Source organism: Melampsora larici-populina, assembly GCF_000204055.1.
Source record: "Melampsora larici-populina 98AG31 unplaced genomic scaffold MELLAscaffold_16, whole genome shotgun sequence".
Taxonomy (NCBI): Eukaryota; Fungi; Basidiomycota; class Pucciniomycetes; order Pucciniales; family Melampsoraceae; genus Melampsora; species Melampsora laricis-populina.
Window position 1 is genome coordinate 646,044 of NW_006768780.1, and position 19,641 is coordinate 665,684.

Consider the following 19,641-nt stretch of genomic DNA (forward strand, 5'->3'; position numbering starts at 1 on the left):
TGAAAGCTGTTGAAATCTGTGCTTTCCTCACCAGCTCAAAATGACTTTCTTCTTGTTTGGTAGGTATCATAGAATGCACTTCAATGTCTTCCTTCTTACTACGTTCCATTGCGTCCACAAATATGTTCAAATCAAGTTCTTCTGCCATTAATCCCTCTGTTAAATGTTCAGGTATCTCGTGTAAATATCCCCAAGTTCCATGAAACATTCTTGAATGAACATCTACACTTTTTTCATGTACTCTTGCTTCAATATCAATGTTGTCAACACACCAAAATGGTCGAATCTTGTAAGACTTACAACCAATGTCTCTAATCTTTTTCTCCGTGGCCTTCTTCAGTGTATCCATAGCTTCTAAAGCTGTCTTTCTAGATGAAGTTATGCCAAGAAAATGAAGGTAGTCATTGACCTTATGTGTGACTCCACACGCAAGAAAAGTCATCGAATTTTGAAGCTGTAAGCCACAATGTCGGCGATTGCAGGCAAAAGCAAGCATTGAACAGAGCATTACGGGAAGCTAGACATATTTTTAAAAAGACAAGAAATTATCAATCAATAGAGTAAGTATAACTACAAAAACATGCTGTTAGTACATACCTTCTTCATGCGATGTGCTTCCAATTGCTGATTTGACTGTCCCATGATTGTTGTAGACTCAAAGAACTTGACACCCTTGGTGTCCTCGACTTGGCTAAAAGTGTTTGCTTCAGGTTCTTCAAGAGGGAAGTCATCGTCATGGTCATCTAAATTCTCCTTCATTGCTTTTCTCTTTGCCCTTTCCTTTTGTCGGATATCTCTAGCGTGTTCCAGTTTGGCCGATACGAGTGAATGCAAAAAAGGCATATTTGATTCCACTAAGGTATCACGCCGTTGCTCTTCTTCTTTTGAAAAGAAATCATGTGTAATATTCTTTGAGTTGTGAAACATTCCATGTGGTGGATCTCCACTCGGCAGGTTCTCTCTGATAACGATCTCCTTTGCCTTGACATTGTGAAAAGAGATTGTCAGTATCCATAGGCTTCAAAAAGTAATGAAGCTGCTCACCTGTTGTAAGATGAAATCAGACCATCTATCCAGGCCACTCAGCCGATCTTTACATACCAAAGTCTTAAACCCTTCCAAGACCTCCTTTGTAGAAACCCAGCCGTTTTCTGTTCCCCAAGATGCACGTCGTCTTGCCACAGTTGGGTCTGTGGATGTCAACATGGCTTGAATAAACTTTTTAGCATCCAGTCCGACCAATCTGAGGTTCGTGCAGGTATCTTCGAGCCTATGTGGCAGGGGAGGCAATCCTTTCGAGCGTTTTTGAATCGAATCGGTCATTTGGGATTGTATTTTTCAATGAATTTGATCGCATTCCCAACCAACAATGTTCTAGAGACGTTGCTCTTTGGTACGTTTCATTTCACCCTTTCTCTCCCATTCCTTCAGTCATTTCACCGTTTCAAATCTCAATGGAACTCGATCGTTCCAGTTTCCAACTTCTTACACTGTGTCAAATCGAAATCTGAGATGTATATGTCTTATGTAACACCTCGCAGCAAGTTCAATTTCCAGATTTCTGGATCACGTTGTTTTCAGTGTTGAGAAAAAAAAAGAACAAAAAACAAGAGCAAAAATGTGAATAGAGAGAAAGATGTGGAAGAAGCAGGCGCTTCATAATCTCCACTTTTTTCTAAACAGAAGATTGAGGGAAGCTGGGGTAAAAAGACATCCCAGTTTTCCCCTACTAAAACTCTCAACCTGCCACGCGAGAAGTCTGGGGTAGGGAGTAAGTCCCTCGTGCCTCGGTCATCGCTTGCTATGTATAAACCCCGGCACGATGGGACTTAGTTAAGTTTGGAATCAAGCCGCAGTCTCTCCTCCAGATTTCTGGATCACGTTGTTTTCAGTGTTGAGAAAAAAAAAGAACAAAAAACAAGAGCAAAAATGTGAATAGAGAGAAAGATGTGGAAGAAGCAGGCGCTTCATAATCTCCACTTTTTTCTAAACAGAAGATTGAGGGAAGCTGGGGTAAAAAGACATCCCAGTTTTCCCCTACTAAAACTCTCAACCTGCCACGCGAGAAGTCTGGGGTAGGGAGTAAGTCCCTCGTGCCTCGGTCATCGCTTGCTATGTATAAACCCCGGCACGATGGGACTTAGTTAAGTTTGTCTAAACACCAGGAACAACAGCCATTTTTTCGGGATTTTTTGCCCTCCTCCTGACCGCTCAATATTTCTGTAGATCACTATTTGCGTTTTCTGCCCGGAAAACATTATATTTTTTGTGGTGTTACCCATTCAATTCGCAAGATCCTTTCAACACTCAAAAAGCCTTAAATGGATTTCAATAGGTGATCCGTTTCACAGTCGTCAATATTTTGAAGATCTAATCAAAGATCAACTTTGGCCTAAAATGAAAAAGTTTGAATTACCAGGTTATCAACAAACTTTTCTTTCTCAAACTGACTTTAAATCTTTACAGACCGTGTGTCAAGAACATGGTATTGAAATGTATTTTTGTGGGAAAGTTTTTGATGCTGATGCAAAGGATCATGTTGGTACAGTCAACTCTCCATAAAGGCATACCTTTTATGGGCATAATCCCTCTAAATGCATAGGTTTTTACGGAGTTTTTTCCCGCCAAAATGAGATTTGCCAGCCAAAACAAGATTTGTAAAGGCATATTCCTCTAAATGCATAAGAAAACTGCCCGCCAAACTGTATGCCATTAGAGAGAGTTGACTGTAATGGTGGGATGTTTGATCTAGTGGCTTCTTCAGATGAGGATCAAAGTGAATCGGATGACTCTATGTCTTGGGATGATGAGAATGATGATGATGAACCAGAAGAGTATGATGGGTATTATGAGGATGATCCATATTAATGTTTTGCTTCAATCCATGATCTGTATTAATTTTGATTCAGGTGACAGAAGCCTTTTGAAAGGTGCATGGTTTACATACTTCATTTCAGCCCTGACATGTTGTTCAACACACACAAGGCACGCACTGCTCACCTCAGAATTCTCCAATTTGTTTCTTCCTTCTCTTTGAATTTGTTTTTTTGGCGAGAACTAGTTGACCCTCTACATGGTGCATTTAATGAAGCATAACATCTTGAGGGATTTTCCAATGAGCTCGAGCCCAAGACAAACATCTGGTCACATTACTATGTCAAACAATAGTTTGAAGCAGCTTGAAACATGACATCCATCCTAAATAAGGTCAAGAAAGCCAAATTTTTAATCTTAGTGTGTTGATCTTGTGAGCAGGTAGAGTGAGAGTTTTCTAACCTATCTAAAGGTGAGTACAGCCTTCCATCAACAGTCTTTAGTCTACAAAAATCGAGAAGCTCAAAAAGGAGACCATAGTCTAGCGCCAAGCTAAGGTGGAGCACTTAAATGAGTCAGTGTGCAAGACGAAGAATCAGAAAATGCATGGCAACTCAGGTTGGTGCTTTCACAGCATAATTTCTACCACTTTCATTTAATCAGATCATCCAAAAGGGTAATGGCAATTTTCCATTAGACAAATCACTGGCACCATAAGAAGTTTGAGCTACAGATCAATCAATCCTCACAATCTCATCACTTTCATTTGCTTTTTAGTTTATCTTTTCATTCTCACAGATGTACTTTGAAATCATATTCTAAAAAAATTTGATATGTATATATATTGTATCTATCTTGCATGACAACTTTAAGTTTTATCACTTTAATGTTTCTGAAGTCTTTTCAAGTCCTTTACGATAACTAAAAACCAAAAAACCAAACCAATCAATAAAGAAACCTCAACCAATCTAAAAAGACTCAGATGAATGACTTACTCCCAAATCCGATAAAGTTGAGTCAAACCAGTTGCTCCCACAAAACAATTCACACTTGCTAATGAATAATTCACAGGTGTGATCTAAGATTTGAACCCGAAATAAAAAATGTAAGATCAGTTTATGAAGATAAAATCAAAGTGTGGAAATTCTGGAGGGAGTATGTATTTTTTTGGTTGGTTTGGAAGGAAAAAATGACGTACTACGAATGAGTATCTGACCCAAATCAAACCTGTAGCTGCCAAAGCTATAAAAAACAAATCACACAAAAAACCTCAATCAATGTTTTTTTAGAACAACTCTTTTTTGATTTTGAAGACTTTTAAACCAAGAGCTTTGAAAATAGATTCTTCTAATTGAATTTTCGAAAGGAATCTTTTTTTACCAATGTTTTGAGAAAGAGATAATTTTTCAACCGGTCTACTTAAGTCTTTGATACCTGCAATCACTAATCCCCATTTAAACATTGGAGCCCAAAAGAAAATCGTTCTATACAAAATTATTCCAAAATCCACAAAAAAACAGAAAAAGAAATCTTGGTTAGTTTGCCAAGTCGATTGAAAAGGTTTTGGAAGAGAAAACGTGATATGTTTTTTTTGAAAGACTCAACTTTGGACCTTTGAACATTTCCATTTTTCAAAAGCAAAAACAAAAGGTTTAATTGTTTTTTTTCTTTTGTGGAATGGGAAATGAGGTTATGAAGAGAATAATGACCTGCTGGATGGTTTAGGAATTGATTGAATTTTGAAGAAACTTGTGAGGTAGCCATTCTTGAGTTGGATTGGTTGTTGTGTTGGATTGATCGATTGAAGATTGAGACTGAGAACAGTTTGGGGTGAAGTGTTGAGGTTAAGTACTTAAGATTAAATGCTTAAGGTTAAGTACTTAAAGTCGAAGTTGAATGCTTGAATTGGTTTTTGATCGCAACAACTTCAACAACAACTTCCAATCCGAACCCATTCGACACCAAAATGTCTTCAAACGGTCAGTCAAGCACTTCTAATCCACTCTTCCATTTCGATTCCATTTTCTCTTTACTTCAAATACCACCATGAATAAATACGTATGAATCCCAGCTCGTCCAAAAAAAATCAGTTCACACTTTACACACATTCATAGTCTCTTCTGTTTCAAACTTACGTAGATCAAAATGGGATGATTCACCACGAGGATCAGAAGAAGAAACAGTATCAAAGGATCAAGATATCAAAGCTAGACCTTCTAAAAGATCACGTCAAGCTGCTTTTTCTGATTTGAATATTTCAAACAAACTTAAACAAACTCGTTCGGCTTTGAACTCAAACTCGGTTTGTTCTGGTTCATCTAACACCAGTAGGAATGAGATGGTCCAGCAGGGGGAAGGTTTGTTGGGTTCGGTCGGTTCTGGGAAAATGAATGGGGCTTCTGGTCGTCCGACTCGATCTCTTCAGTTACGCCATTCTCATCCTACAATCCAAGGATGTAGATCGGTTTACTGTTACGAAAGGTAAATTGAACCTAATCATCATCTTCATCAAAAAAAGACTTGATAGATGAAATTGGAGACCTAATTATAACCTTTTTTCAAAATTGACAGACTAAATCATATTGAAGAAGGATCATATGGAGTAGTCTTTAGAGCAAGAGATAAAGAATCAAATGAGATTGTAGCATTAAAGAAGATCAAGATGGATCAAGAAAAAAATGGGTTTCCGATCACTTCTTTAAGAGAGATTCATACCTTGATGATGGTTCAACATCAAAACATTGTAAATGTTAGAGAAATCGTAGTGGGTGATACCTTAACCCAGTCAGTGATCTTTTGTCATTCATTTTCCAAATTAAAATTGAACTTGATTGAGTATTTTTTTTTGGGGGGGGTTTTGGGGATGATAGGATATTTATTGTGATGGATTTTATTGAACATGATTTAAAGACACTTTTAACGACGATGAGAACTCCATTCTTATCATCTGAAATCAAAACGATTATGATTCAATTATTATCAGCCACAGCTTGTTGTCATTCGAATTGGATAATCCATCGAGACATCAAAACCTCAAATATCTTGATGAACAATCGAGGCGAGATCAAACTAGCGGATTTCGGATTAGCCAGAATGTATGGAGATCCATCGATGGGAAACCTAACGAGATTAGTCGTCACACTTTGGTACCGATCACCTGAACTTTTATTAGGTTTAGATGATTATCATCCATCTATTGATCTTTGGTCGATTGGTTGTATCTTTGCTGAATTGATCTTACGTGATCCGATCTTTCCTGGTAAAGGTGAAATCGATCAATTAAATCAAATCTTTAGTTTATTGGGTAAACCTCATCAAGATAATTGGCCTGAAGTGGTGAAGTTACCGAATTTTAAAAGTTTAAATTTGATCCATTTACCTAATTATTCAACACTTAGATCTAAGTTTAAGTATTTAACTGAATTAGGTATCGATTTGATGAATGCGTTGTTAACTTATGATCCTTCTAAAAGGATTTCGGCTGAAGACGCTTTACGTCATCCTTATTTTAAGTCAGTCTATTTTCATCGAATTTGGTTTCTTTGAATCGATGATTTGATTTGAGGTTCTTTTTTTGATGAAAAATGTATAGTGAAGCCCCTTTACCTAAACATCCCAATGCCTTTCAATCATTTCCATCCGTAGCAGCAGGAGAAAAGTGAGTGAGAAGAAATAAAACTTAATTGAAAGCGAAAAAAAGTGAATGAAGTGAAACTGATCAGATTCTTTTTTGTGTGTTTTGTTTGGTATAGAATCAAATTTGATTCTCCTTCTGCACCTGGTGGTAGAAGGAATGATGATTATGATTTGATGAGTAATAGTACTGGAAATAAGAATGGGAAATATGAATTAGTTTTATAAGTGAGAAATCGATATTTTGTTAGGTTTTTGGTTTCCTGAAATGGATACATATTAAGGGATCATTATGTGTATAGTGAATGGTGGTTTGGTTGGGTTTGGTTTCAATTGGTTTTTTGGTTTCATTTTGATGTTTAATTTTGATGTTTGTTCTGGAGGATTTTTTTTGGATTTATACAGATTTTGGATCCAGATTACAAAATATCAATAAGATGAATGATTCATGGAAACTTCTTTAGTTGAGGTTGAATCCAGTCTATGTAGAGCCTTGAAGTGATGGGTTGATTATCATGTTTTGTTCTGATTTATTGGATCAATCACTTGAAAGAATTTTCCGATCTAAGCTTGGCTGATAAAGGATGACTGTTTTCATACGAGTGTAGTAATCTCAAGTACCTCGATTGGTTTGTTATCTTTTATCAGAAGCAAGAAATCCTGACATCTCAAATGCATATTTGACCAACTGGTCTTGAAGTGAAATCATCAAGATACCTAAACTTCTTCCCTTCTTTCTTATGACTCATTACGACTCATGATCTAGGGCAAGATCGAATTGAAGTTGTGATTATTTCGAATCAGTTTACTACTGATGTTGTCAGATGATGTTCTTTTTGCTCTCAAGTTGATCATAAAAAGGTGAAAAAAATCGATATACCAGATAACATTGAATTACATATCAGGTTTGGTTACAGAAGGAGACATGGTATTCAGATGGAAGGTGTTTCCAGCTATGATTATCATCGATTGGAAAAGTACTCTGATTGGCATGACTAGGTCTCTTTCATTTCGCCTCGAACTCAAAAGCAAGAGGTCGATGACTCATGATTGCGACTATCGACTTCTCTGGTTGATCTTCAATAGCACGAGCTCACACATGATATTGATGTGACTTTGATGCACGCCTGGTCAGCGCTCACAGTGACGAATCATGGTTGGTGATTGTGAAGGATTGATGACTATGACAAGGGCGTAGCTGGCAACACACTTTCGGTGAATGTTGATGATGATGACTTGCGAGGTTGGAAACTGATATCGAGAACAAAGGGATCATAGATAGTAAGTAGTCCGTGGATATCTTTGCTGCTGGGTTTAGTGGATAGGATATCAAGATCCAAACAATCGAGTGACTTGAATCTTGAGCTGAGGCTGAGCTCACCCTTGTCTTGTTATTTGTACAGAACGACCTTTGACAGCTCATCTTTCTTACCCTTTGTCTTATCACCACTAACTGAGAACTGAATATGCATGGAGTCTAGTTAAGCACTCAACTCACTCTCCGCTGAGATGAGCTGAGGATTTGCCCTCAGCTTATTTCGTTAGAAGATAGCCTGGTGCTTCGTTTTCCATCCTCCCCAGATCTTTTCTCATTCCTTTGCATGCTCACCCCTAATATTAGATTTGTAAGATCCATCAAGAGAGTCTAAGGATCAGTCTGAGTTCAACGGTCGAACACGAAAGTAGCTTCATCATCGCTGCTTTTCAAATGCAATTGAAGTCATAAGCCGTTTAGAATTTGCAAAAAGCCTTCTGTTCGTCCAATTTCTTTCTCTAACCGCCTTTTACTCATCTTCTCGAAAGCTCCCTTATGTTAAATGTCTCTGCTTTTACTCATTCATAAATTTATATTTACGTTTTACAAAATATGAACCACCTTCGCTCACATAAATGAACAGCTCATATATACTTGCAAGTTAAACTTGAGTTATTCAAAAAGTTATTCTTCAACTTCCCTTATATATTTTATTTCATTCCTTTTCAAACTAGAAAATCTTCAAATCTTCATCCAACTAGGAACATGGCTATCTTTCGCATTCGTAGAAAATCTCCATCAATCTCTTCCAATCGTCCTACCCTCCCACCATACATGTCAAGCCTTCCAATCAACCCAAACTCAAACTTGTCAAACAAATCAACTTTATCTAATCATCAACAACTTATGCCTTACCTTGGTTTACGAGCTAGAATCTCTTTAGCATGGTTGGCTTATCCGATCTTGATCATCATTTTGATCTTAATTCAACTTTTCCTTACACTAGGTTCAGTTGGTGATGGAGTATTAGATGCAAAACGTGATTTGGCAGCTTCTTGTGCTGGTTTTGAAGGAGCTGCTAGTGTGGCTGCAAGTATTCCTCATTTCATGGCTCAACAAACAAATGAGTTTATCGTCTCTAGTGCAGAAAATATTGTTCATGGTCTTGCCACCGTTTTGGACCTTTCTATTCGAGCCATCGAAGCTATTATCTTGTATATCGTTGATACTTATAGATCTTTATACTGTGAGTACAGATTATTTTCTTACACTTATATTTTTTCAAAACTTACACTCAATTCTTTTTTTTCTTTCGATTCTATCTAGTATGTCTTGCAGAATTTGTGGTTCGTGGTTCGTTGGCTCTGTTGATCAGTGCTGCAGAAGAAGCAGAAAAAGTATTTGCAGATGCTGTTTCCGGATTAAGGACTGCGATCCGTAAGTGTTTTTTTTGCTTCCAAATAAGATTTACACAATACCAAATTAACGAGATTTTTTTTTGTCTTTCATCTTTGAGCAGAAGCTACAATAGGTGGAGCCGAATCATTACTTTCTGATACGATCAAAACACTTGATAAGATTCCAGGGGTCAAGATTCCTCAACCTAATCTTCAAATACCTGATCTTACAGCTTTACAAAATGTGAAAGTTCCTACAGGTCTGAGTGATGCATTGACTCAACTTAATAGTTCACTACCAACCTTGAATGAAGTGAGTACGATGTTTTCCAAATCTAAAACTACACGTCTATATTGACTCATGATCGAACTTTTTGTTTTTTTAGCTGAGAGACGCGTTAGATAAAGTCATCTCTACACCATTTGAGGCACTACGTGTCGAAGTTGCAAGTAACCTTAAGAATGCCACTATCGATCGTACCCTACTCAAAATCCCTCCGCGACAAACAGTCACATTCTGTCAGGTGAGCGAATTCAATAAGTTTATGTTTTGACTCGTATCTCACTAATGTCTTTGATCGTTGTTTAATTTTCTAATAGGACCTAGACACCTCTTTTCTTGACAAAGTTGGCGACGTTATCTCATCCGGACTAAAACTCATCATTCTACTTCTCTGTATCGTCATCCTCATCATCTTTTTATTCAATGTCTTCAAGGAAAGATTCCTGTACAAGCGTATGATCAATAAGGTGGATGAAGCTAGAGAAGTTTGGTTATATGGAAGTCAAGAAACATTCTCTAGTTCGAATCTTTTAGCATTCACTCACAATGTGTGAGTATTTTTTTTTCCGGAATTGTATAAAGAAATAATCTTTTTCTGATCAACTGATGATACATACAATTTTTTTTTTCAGACAAAACCCATTTGCTTCTACTATGAATAATAAGCTTTTAAAGACAAAGACTCCAAAAAGTTATCGACTTCCTTGGTTTTTAGCTTATATCACTTGGCCTTCAGCATTACTCTTTTTAGGATTCGGTCTTTTAGGATTTTTAGTTATTCAAGTCCAACTGTTTGCTTTACACGGTGTAAGACATCAAGCAGTTCATCAAGCAAACTCTGGTGTCAATGATATGACTAACCTCTTAGCCGATAAAATCAATGACCAAACCCGAAATGCGAGTGCAGCCTTTGCCGAAGACACCAACGCAGTGATTCTAAAATTTCAATCTGATGTCAATGACCATATGCTAGGATGGGCTGGAACCACCACCACCACTCTTAATAACACATTGACTACCTTTTATGACGGTCTAACAACTGTCGTAAGCGATACGTTTGGCAAAACACCGCTCAAGGGACCTTCCTTAGAGTTACTGAACTGTTTGATAGGATCGAAAGTCGCAGGAATTCAGAGCGCTTTAACCTTTGTACACGATCATGCCCATGTTGAACTTCCAACTGTTAGTCCAACAGCTTTGATGATCAGTCCTAGTCAAACGCAAGATTTAGTGGGATCTGTAGGATCTCCTCAAAATGATTCAAGCTCACAATCAAATCAAACAGAAGAACCATCTCTTGCTACACGGTTTGTTGATCGACTTATTAATCGATACACCAAGGCTTTACTTAAACAACGAGTCACTTATATCGCACTGTTGGCTTGTTATCTATTGGTGATTATTTTCGGTATCATCGGTGTGATTTGGGATATGTTGAAACATCGAAATCCAACTAGTTCAATACGAGATTCGATAGAAATTCAAGAAAATCAAATATCAAAACGTGGATTAGGATCTCAAAATCAAGTTGCTAAAGACTCAGAGTTTCATCCAGATCTAAGGAAATTGAATGGTATAAGAAATGGTAAATCTTTTAGTTTCTTACCACCTGTGGCTTTAGTTTCTTCTCCATTTTCTTCAATTCATAGTCAACCTTCTATTCAAGAAAGAGAAGAATCTATAGTTTCAAATCAAGTTGGATCATCATTTGATGAGATTGATAACTTACCATCTCCTATACTTGAACCCTTCTATACACCTGAACCTGATCCATTTTATCCTTATTATCCTCCTTTATCTTACCCTCCTATACCTTACCCTCCTATACCTTATCCTCCAGTATCTTATTCCGAACCAACATCAAGTTCTAATGATATGAATTCTTCATATCCTAATATCTATCAACAAACAGCAGGTCCAATCGATCCAGAACCATCAAACAATCGAGCCATAGGACTAGGAAGAGAAATTTCAAAATATAATATCTCTTATCCTAAAAATCCAAAGATTTTTAAACCTAAAAATCTTGAAATTAAAGAAATAAGAAAAGATCAATTCAAAGAAGAACCTAAGTCTAGATTCTCTCCTATTACTCCTTTGAGTCATGAAGGTAAATTGGTTTCTGAAGTAAAGAATGATCTTAGGAATCCATTCTCTACTCCTTTTGATGGACCTTTTGAACGTTGAAGATACTCATCAATTTTTCTTCTCTTCGTCTTGTGAGAGTTCTTCTTACTTGTGATTTGTGATTTTGATTGATTTCTACTTTGATTTTCTTGCACAGTATGTATCTTGAAGTGATTAATCATTCAAAGATGGATATTTTATTTTTAGTTTTGTTTCTTGTCTTTGGTTTTATTTTCTTCATTCTTTGTAACCTCAAATTGAATTGAATTCTTAATTTTTATAGAATAGTATATAGACAATTCTTTTACCTTCTATTCTCTTTGTATCTCGTAAAACATCAATTATTCATGTTAATAAGAATTTTTTTCAGCATAACTTTTATTGACCCCTCATATGGAGCACGGTGTCTCATATCTCTGTGCGAGTTTATGATTCCTTGCTTGATGTTTATGTGTTGCATCAAGACTTTGTCCAGCCAAGCGTGAAAGATGATTGAGGAATGATGGATTCTACTTATAAACATATTATGCCAGTACAGAGCAGTCTATGCTTCTATGTAGTGTACATACGCTGCCTTTGTTTCACATCGGATCGTCAAGACGCGCGACTTCGAGCCAGCCATTATCATTAACGAAACATCCAACCATCTTCATATAAAGCTTCAATACAAATCAATCCATCCATGTCTCAAGCTCATCATCATGATCAATCCACACAAGGAAGAGGTCGACAAAGAATTAGCAAAAAGAACTTATTCATCAAAGATTGTAAGTTTTATGAAGGAATTCATATCGATCATAGCCTGCCAATTCTGATTCTTGAAGTTCTCATGTTTTATTTGATGTGATTAAAGTACCTAGTATGATGTTCGGATTTGGTGACCCTGATCCTCAACGCGAGGTAATAGCATTAATGGAAGAGATGGTCATTGATCATATCTCGGATGTTGTTGGTGACATTTTCCCTTACCGTCGAATGAATTGGGTCACCGAATAAGTTGATCTAACGTAAAGTACGTGTGTTTGATTTGATATAAATCATTTTGTTTTTCACGATACGAAAACAAAAAACCTAGCTTATCTCAGCTCACAAAGTTTCAACCAATCGAGGAAAACTAAAAGTAGATGATATTAAATTCGCTTTACAATCATCATCAACTCGAGTTCATAATCCTACTACTGGCCCTTCCAATCATCCTGAGATTATCTATGCTTCATATCCTTTGGCACGACGTAAGGCAACCTTGGAAGAGAAACAATTGAGTAGAATCGAAGAACTTTTGTTTATGCAAGAAGATTTGGCAAGAGCAAGAGGAAGGGCAGATGATTTGAAAGCTTATGGTGAAGATGAACCCAACGATCCGGGAGGACCTGAGCCGATCGAGCCAGATTCGAATTATTCGACTGACAAAGGCAAACAGCGAGACTATCGTATCTGATCATCACCAACCTATCACTGGCGCATAGCACTAGAATCCATTGGCGTACCTCACTGTGCCTATATGAAATCAGATAGCTTCAAAGGAGACGTTCAATTTCGTTAGTATGGTGGAGCACAGAACTTGTTCGATCGATCCCCTTGTGTACAACCAATCAATGAATGTTTATAGTTGTTCGAACCAGCTCACAACTTGTGCTTGTCTCTGAAGCTTGTTACCGGAACGATCCGTTTGTAACTGATGAAGTTGGAAGATTTGAAAGAGGACTAACATGTGGGATACAAAAAGCTGGTAATCGAATCGAAAATCGCATTTCAATCTGTATCTCCAATCTTTGTCTTCAATCAATGGCAACTTGCTTTTGTCCTTGTTCCTACTTCTTAAAATCATATGACCTAATCTTTTTTGTTTCAACCCCCCCTGGTCAAAGATACCACTTATCACTTTCGATAGACCTGAGGGGAAGAGCTTTCCGGATTTAAATCCTTCCTTATCAATACGAAAGCTACCCGGTACATTATGACTACCAGGCCATTCCGTCATAAAGACGAAGATACAAAGAGTTTGCTTCCTTAGAAGCCCGATCCCGTTTCGAAAAACGAAGAGAATGGCAAAAAGCTCCACAATGAATTCCGTTTTAAGCAAACGAAGAAAGAGTCCGTATGGTTCCTTTGTGATGGAGATGAAAGATGACTTCAAGTTCTATACTACCTATAAATAAGACCCGCATCCTATGAATGAATGTACTCTTTGAAGGCATCAATACCATACCGTTTAGTATGAAGGTGGTTTCTTGCATTCTCAAGATGATTCATTGAGGATAAACCCATATCATTTCAATAAGACACAAGCGGTAACGGCGAACAGAGCTAGCAAATGAGCCTTCTTCTGAGAGACATTCTCTTGAAAAATCTAGTTTGATTTTCTTTCAGATATTGAGTAATATACAACTTCGATACAAAGCAGCTGAAAAAGCTAAAAAGACATCGAGAAAAGAACAAGATGAGATAAATATGGGCTTCAACACAACCATGTGAGATCTCTCTACATTAAAGAGTCAAACTATTGAAGGATCCATAATATCAACTCTAGTATAAATGTACCAATCAATCCAAAACCACTAAACCAAATCACTTTAGAATATGAATCTACATCAAATCCTGTCCTTATTTCAGTTCTTGGTATTGTTATTGAAATCAGTTTAGAGGAAATAGGACCAGCAATGATGTTACCCAATCCTCGAGTAAGAGAAATGATTCCGTAGGTTGTCATAGTTAAATGAGGGCTTCCTATTAAATGAGAAATTGACGAGAAATCATCAGAGCGTTGATGTGGAATAAGTTATATGAAGAGTTTTGACTCACGTAGCCAGACTCTTACAACTCCAAAGAATAGGCTAGTCCAAGCCCCAGAAGTACATCCAAATAAAAACGAGTAAGTCAATAAGGGGATATAACCACGGTTTCCAAGTCCACCCCATAACAGTAAGGTACTGGCTCCACCTGCCAGACTAGTTACTGCACCAATAAGATGTGGGGAATAGTGATCTGAAAGGATGCCAACCACAATCCTCGAGATAATTGCCCCGCCTAAAAGAAAAGGATTGCAGAAAGTGTGACATTAACACTAAGAAAGGATGAGCTGTAGGTATAGCTTTACCATTTAAAGTTGCCAAGGTCGCACTTCCCGATGAGCTACTCAGAGAGAGTGAATGCGCGTAACCTTCAAAGTGCTTTCTTTGTCAGTGGTACGCACACAGTATTTACATACATCTATAACTAGAAGAATTTGACGCACTCGGTAGATATAGGTTCGGAATGTAGTAGCCGATAGCTTGTATGGTGTTGGATAGGAGGTATATGGCAAATGGCCACCTGATTTGCCTAGCAAACCCTGTCAGGGAATTTTTAGACGTGCATGTTGCCCCTTTGAGCGTACCGAAAGGTCCTTCGATGACTGATATTGATCTATTGGATACTTTTAGGATCCTTGGTCTTATAAGTATCACACATATCCCCATCATTACAGCCATCACGCAGGACTGGAAGGTGAACACAAGCGGAGGGAAATCATTGATTTAGAAGGGTTTCTCATGGGACGGCCTGAAATTCAAAATGACACAAACGATAATCTGTAGAGTTTCTTTCACTCCGAATTTTCCAAGCAGCGTATTGATAAGGAATGGAAAAATCAACCCTCCTAGCCCAGTACCTATGGAAATCCCGATGGTACGTCAAGATCATGTAAATGTTAATTAAATTACGTTGCAAACTGTTGGGATTCACTGACCTGCAAATATCACGCCATTAGCCAAACCCCGGCGGGCTGAAAACCATTCAGGAAGAAATGACAGCTGTAGATATTCGTAAATCCACTTGAACATATATAGTGGTCTTGAATCACCATCATGATAAATGTAACGTACCGCAGGATGATATAGAGCCGCACCTCCAATACCATACCCCACTCCTTGAGACCAGAATACGTGCATACACTGACGAATTTTGAAATATAGATGTAGTTCAGATGAGGATTTCTTTATGGTCATATATACTATACTTACAGAAGTAGCAACACTCGAAGCAAATATGCTGAGGAAGCATATCAAGGCGCCGGAGATCATGAGCCAACGACGTGACGATGGATAGCGTGTTATAACGATTGAGAAAAGCGGGGCTGGACAAAGAATAAAGTCAAAAGATCGAGTTGAGCTACTTGCGGACCAACGAGGCGGAGTGAAGAAGAGTCATTCATAAAAGTTCAATGATACCTAACAAAGCCATGATTCCACTGTTCACCGTTCCCACCAGCGGCAAAATTGTGTTTGCGTTCGATTCATGTCCCAGCGAGCTCACTGTTTCGTTGATGTAAAACTCTAAAAAAATGCCAAAAGAACTGGCGTAACCCTTTGGAAAGTAATACATGGGTTAAGAAGCAATAGCAAAATATCAAAATAGCAATTCTTATGAATGCTTGGAATATAAATTTCTTGTTTGGAAACTCACCCATATGATAGTTTCTAAGGTGAACGCGGCTCCCAAGTACGTCCATGCCCCATGGCCACAATCGGCTAAATATCTCGTGTGAAAGCATCAGTACAATTAGTAGTATATGATATGAAGGTAGAGTTCTCAGATTCCTTCACATACTTGGTGGCGATTTCTCTTCACATAATGTAGAGCATACTGTCACTAGAATATCAAATAATATGTGGCAATCAAAAAACTGCTAGAGGAAAGATGCAGCAACACGCGAACCTTTATCATTCATAATGCCTGGTATTGGACATTGTAAGGTTTTTAGGAAATTTTGATCCGTAGAGGCTGAGCCCCGCTCTTGTGAGAGAGCGTTTGGCGAGAATTTACTAGGAAACATATTCTTATTGAATATTGGATATCCAAATGGGAAAGGCTCGAAATTATAATTCAGGATAGAGCTCTCGCCTTGAAGGGAGGATGGCAGATCGTGGGTTCTATGAATTGGTCTCTGATCTCAATCTGACAGAATTTCTCGGGTTTCTAGGGATGAGTTTATATAAGGGTCAACAGTAGACAGTGGACAAGATATTGATAGACTGATGTCTGATAGCACAAAAGCTGAAGATATTTATTTTCAATGAAAGTTTAAATCCTCATCCAGCTCATATTCCTTCAAGATTGGGGAATATGGAATGCTTTATGATGACTGAAGATTGCCACGGAATCTACAACTTTGTATGATACACTTTGATACACTTTCATCGCCATCCAATGTGACTCGTAGAGAAGATTGAGATGATGGAATCTAGTTGCATCCTGACATCTTCTCCACTCACCACCCCAAAGTATGATATTGAATTGTGAAACTCACTTCTGAGTGAGGAGACAATGTTATAGAATTGCACAAAAATATGTATTGTTTGCGCAAACTGCCCGCAACTCATGCCACAATCTTTCCAACTTTTGATAGTTTGACGGGTATGAAGACTAGAATGCCTCTATTGAAGGTGTGATCTATGTGGGGATCATCATCATCTTATTACTGTCTCAAGGGAACAAACTTATTTTCGGTTGATCCATATTGTTGATTTGAAACTTGTTTAACACGAAGGGTCACTAGAAATTCTACAGCGCAGCTTATAAGTTATGGGCCACATCCACATAATTTGATTGATCGTGGCGGATGTCAATTTTACAATTCGATGTTCAGTTTTGTCTAGTTCTGGGACGAATTCAAGGGCTCTTCCATCGTAAAAATGAAGAACTTATGTCATGGATGAACACACAAAGTTCTATCCGGCCAATTGTTTGAAGTCAAGTATCTCAACTTTCATTTCACTGTTACCTCTGCACCTTCAAAACAGGAGGATAGCCATGAACAAAGATCATGATGCTGGACTTTATGATATCCAGTCAATTTGAGAATGAATGATTTTTTTTGTAAATGCGCATCAATGACATCATGGTGCAACACTTGAGCTTAACTAAGCCCCTCTGCCGACACGGCCACGTCCGCTCCAGAGGGACTTAGTTCCGGCTCGGGTCGGCGTGGGACTTAGATAAATTTAGGCTTAGTTAAGCTTATGCAAAACTTGTTTTTTTGACCGCGTTTTGTTCTCCGCTGAATTTGAGAATACAAAAATTACAGAACTTGTAAAAATCTGTTGGCTTTGACCACTGTGGCTACTACTTTTTTTTCAAAAAGAGTGATCTTTTTTTTGAAGGGCATCCAATAAGTTTGAGGGCATCAGGCTTTAGTGCATGAAACATCAACTGAACGAGTTGGGGCCCGTTTGGCAACTTTTGCCAACAAGTGACAAAAACACTCTTGTGATCTGCCCCTTGAAAGGGGCAGATTGAAAAAGCTGAGATTTGGTTATACACTTTACCAAACAGTCAACCAAAAGGGTCAACAAAAACTATAATGATCTTTTGTGGACCGTTTTGCTGTTTGGTAACATGAGAGCATTGGAGCCTCCCCGAGGCAAGGCGGAAAGTGCGGAAAGTGCGGAAAATACAGGTTAGACGTACAGGGTAGACATGTGAGCACTTTTGTTTCAGCATCCCAAAGCGGAAAGGCCCTTTGATGCTATGACCAATGCGGAACTATCAATCCAACCACATGTATCAGCTATCATCCAGCAAAAGAAACGAGATGAAGAACTTATCAAATCAACAACTCGGCACCTGCTCTCGATCATATCTCTTCTCGATTGTATCCCTTACTCGCCATAGCCAACAACACCTCCAGATAGTGATGTATGGATGGCGGAAGGCTCGCAGCAAGGTATTGTATAGGCCTTCTGTGCGTAGTGAGCTGAAGAGACTGTTCAGACCGCACAACCACGTCGGCGGCAACACATAAGAATTTGACAAAGTCTTGCACAGTGATTTTCAACATGATGTTGGCATCATGGGCATCAAGAAGCGACATGAGTTTGGTCAAAAGCATTGATAGGAAGATGAGGGAGGTCTTTTAAAAAAATGAAAGTCTTCGATTCGCTTAGTTCCCTATCCCTTTGCCCTTACCCAACACGCCTATTCATCGTACTTTTTACTCAACGTTACTTTTTTGTAATTAATCAATTGTTACTTGTAACGAGTATTTCACCCAACATTCTTTATATGGTGAAACGTGTTCGAAGTTCGAAGTAAGCCTAACTGCCCAATTCGGACAGTGCTCTTTCGAGGGCTGTTTATACAGTTCTGTATTTTTTCCGCACTTTCCGCGATTTCCGCACTTTCCGCCTTGCTTCGCGCAGGCTCCAATCCTTTGGGTAACATATGTTGAGATCATATCACAATTGAATTTGGAAATTCAATCTCAATGTTTTAAACATTATCAGTAGCCATTGTCAACTACAGGAATCATCACTTTCCTTTTGTTTGCATAATGCACCCACAACACACAAATCATCAGACCATCAAGCATAGATTGCCACTAGAAATAGAAAAGTCAGAACCGGGTGTAAAACTGTAGTGAGATTATCAAATTGACCATATAGAATATGAAAAACAAAACAAAAGATTGAAAGAGATGATTATCTAGCACAATAATCAAAAACTAAAATAAGAATAAAAGATTGCTATGAAACACCGGGAAAACTCAAAAGTAAAAAGATGAATTGGAATGAAACAAAGAAAGCTGAACAATGGAAAGGAGGGGTGTGAAGGAGATAAAAGGGTGTTGGTGAAAGGGTGTGGAGTGAAGTTAAAAGGATGCATGAATTTGATGAAGTTCAAATAACAGAGGGTGGCAAAAAGCGTTTTTTGTCTGATACATAGCCTCAAGGCTGTTTTCCAAATTGGTCAAATGTATCATGATATATTGATTATATTGATCTTATATTGCTGCCGGATGTCACCTCTTTTTCAAATTCCATAAAGGGTTTTGAACCAAAAAAGTGTTTAGCTAGCTTTGGTGGTCTATAGTCGGTAGTGATGAGAAGCGTAGAATTTTGGACCAGCAAGTTTTTCTCTGACGAATTAATGCAATGCCACAAAACACATCCAATCTTGGAGCCAAGGGTACTATTGGATTCCTGGCATTGGTCACAATCCAGATATCTTGTTGAAAATCATTGAATACTCCAAATTTTGAAGTTGGTGCAAAGTATCAACAGACCAGAGTATGTGAAAGGGAAGGGACACACAGGTAAGCCTAGGGCTAGGTAGCACAGTCCACTCAGAAATGATGGGCAACAAAAATTGGCAAT

At 38.1% G+C, this 19,641-nt stretch overlaps 5 protein-coding genes across 5 annotated transcripts; 3 read left to right on the forward strand and 2 right to left on the reverse strand.

Annotated features, from left to right (window-relative positions):
- Window positions 1–3,805: 3,805 nt before the first annotated feature.
- Window positions 3,806–4,578, reverse strand: MELLADRAFT_35712 (uncharacterized protein; the record flags this gene model as incomplete). Its single annotated transcript, XM_007409586.1, has 5 exons — window positions 3,806–3,892; window positions 4,013–4,056; window positions 4,195–4,298; window positions 4,420–4,426; window positions 4,524–4,578. The coding sequence occupies 5 exons, from the start codon at window positions 4,576–4,578 to the stop codon at window positions 3,806–3,808; spliced, it is 297 nt and encodes a 98-aa protein (XP_007409648.1).
- Window positions 4,579–5,200: 622 nt separating this feature from the next.
- MELLADRAFT_35629 (uncharacterized protein) lies at window positions 5,201–6,476 on the forward strand (the record flags this gene model as incomplete). Its single annotated transcript, XM_007409444.1, has 4 exons — window positions 5,201–5,295; window positions 5,386–5,598; window positions 5,685–6,326; window positions 6,407–6,476. The coding sequence occupies 4 exons, from the start codon at window positions 5,201–5,203 to the stop codon at window positions 6,474–6,476; spliced, it is 1,020 nt and encodes a 339-aa protein (XP_007409506.1).
- A 2,132-nt stretch (window positions 6,477–8,608) lies between these two features.
- Window positions 8,609–11,569, forward strand: MELLADRAFT_85972 (uncharacterized protein; the record flags this gene model as incomplete). The annotated part of the gene is made up of 6 exons (XM_007409445.1): window positions 8,609–8,948; window positions 9,029–9,139; window positions 9,219–9,412; window positions 9,486–9,623; window positions 9,700–9,932; window positions 10,015–11,569. The coding sequence occupies 6 exons, from the start codon at window positions 8,609–8,611 to the stop codon at window positions 11,567–11,569; spliced, it is 2,571 nt and encodes an 856-aa protein (XP_007409507.1).
- Window positions 11,570–12,191: 622 nt separating this feature from the next.
- MELLADRAFT_106084 (uncharacterized protein) lies at window positions 12,192–12,947 on the forward strand (the record flags this gene model as incomplete). The annotated part of the gene is made up of 3 exons (XM_007409446.1): window positions 12,192–12,276; window positions 12,363–12,457; window positions 12,585–12,947. The coding sequence occupies 3 exons, from the start codon at window positions 12,192–12,194 to the stop codon at window positions 12,945–12,947; spliced, it is 543 nt and encodes a 180-aa protein (XP_007409508.1).
- Window positions 12,948–14,009: 1,062 nt separating this feature from the next.
- MELLADRAFT_106085 (uncharacterized protein) lies at window positions 14,010–16,322 on the reverse strand (the record flags this gene model as incomplete). The annotated part of the gene is made up of 11 exons (XM_007409585.1): window positions 14,010–14,236; window positions 14,312–14,536; window positions 14,718–14,988; window positions 15,073–15,158; window positions 15,237–15,300; window positions 15,373–15,441; window positions 15,511–15,538; window positions 15,803–15,822; window positions 15,953–16,017; window positions 16,097–16,138; window positions 16,205–16,322. 11 exons carry the CDS (start codon window positions 16,320–16,322, stop codon window positions 14,010–14,012), a joined length of 1,215 nt encoding a protein of 404 aa, XP_007409647.1.
- Window positions 16,323–19,641: the final 3,319 nt, after the last annotated feature.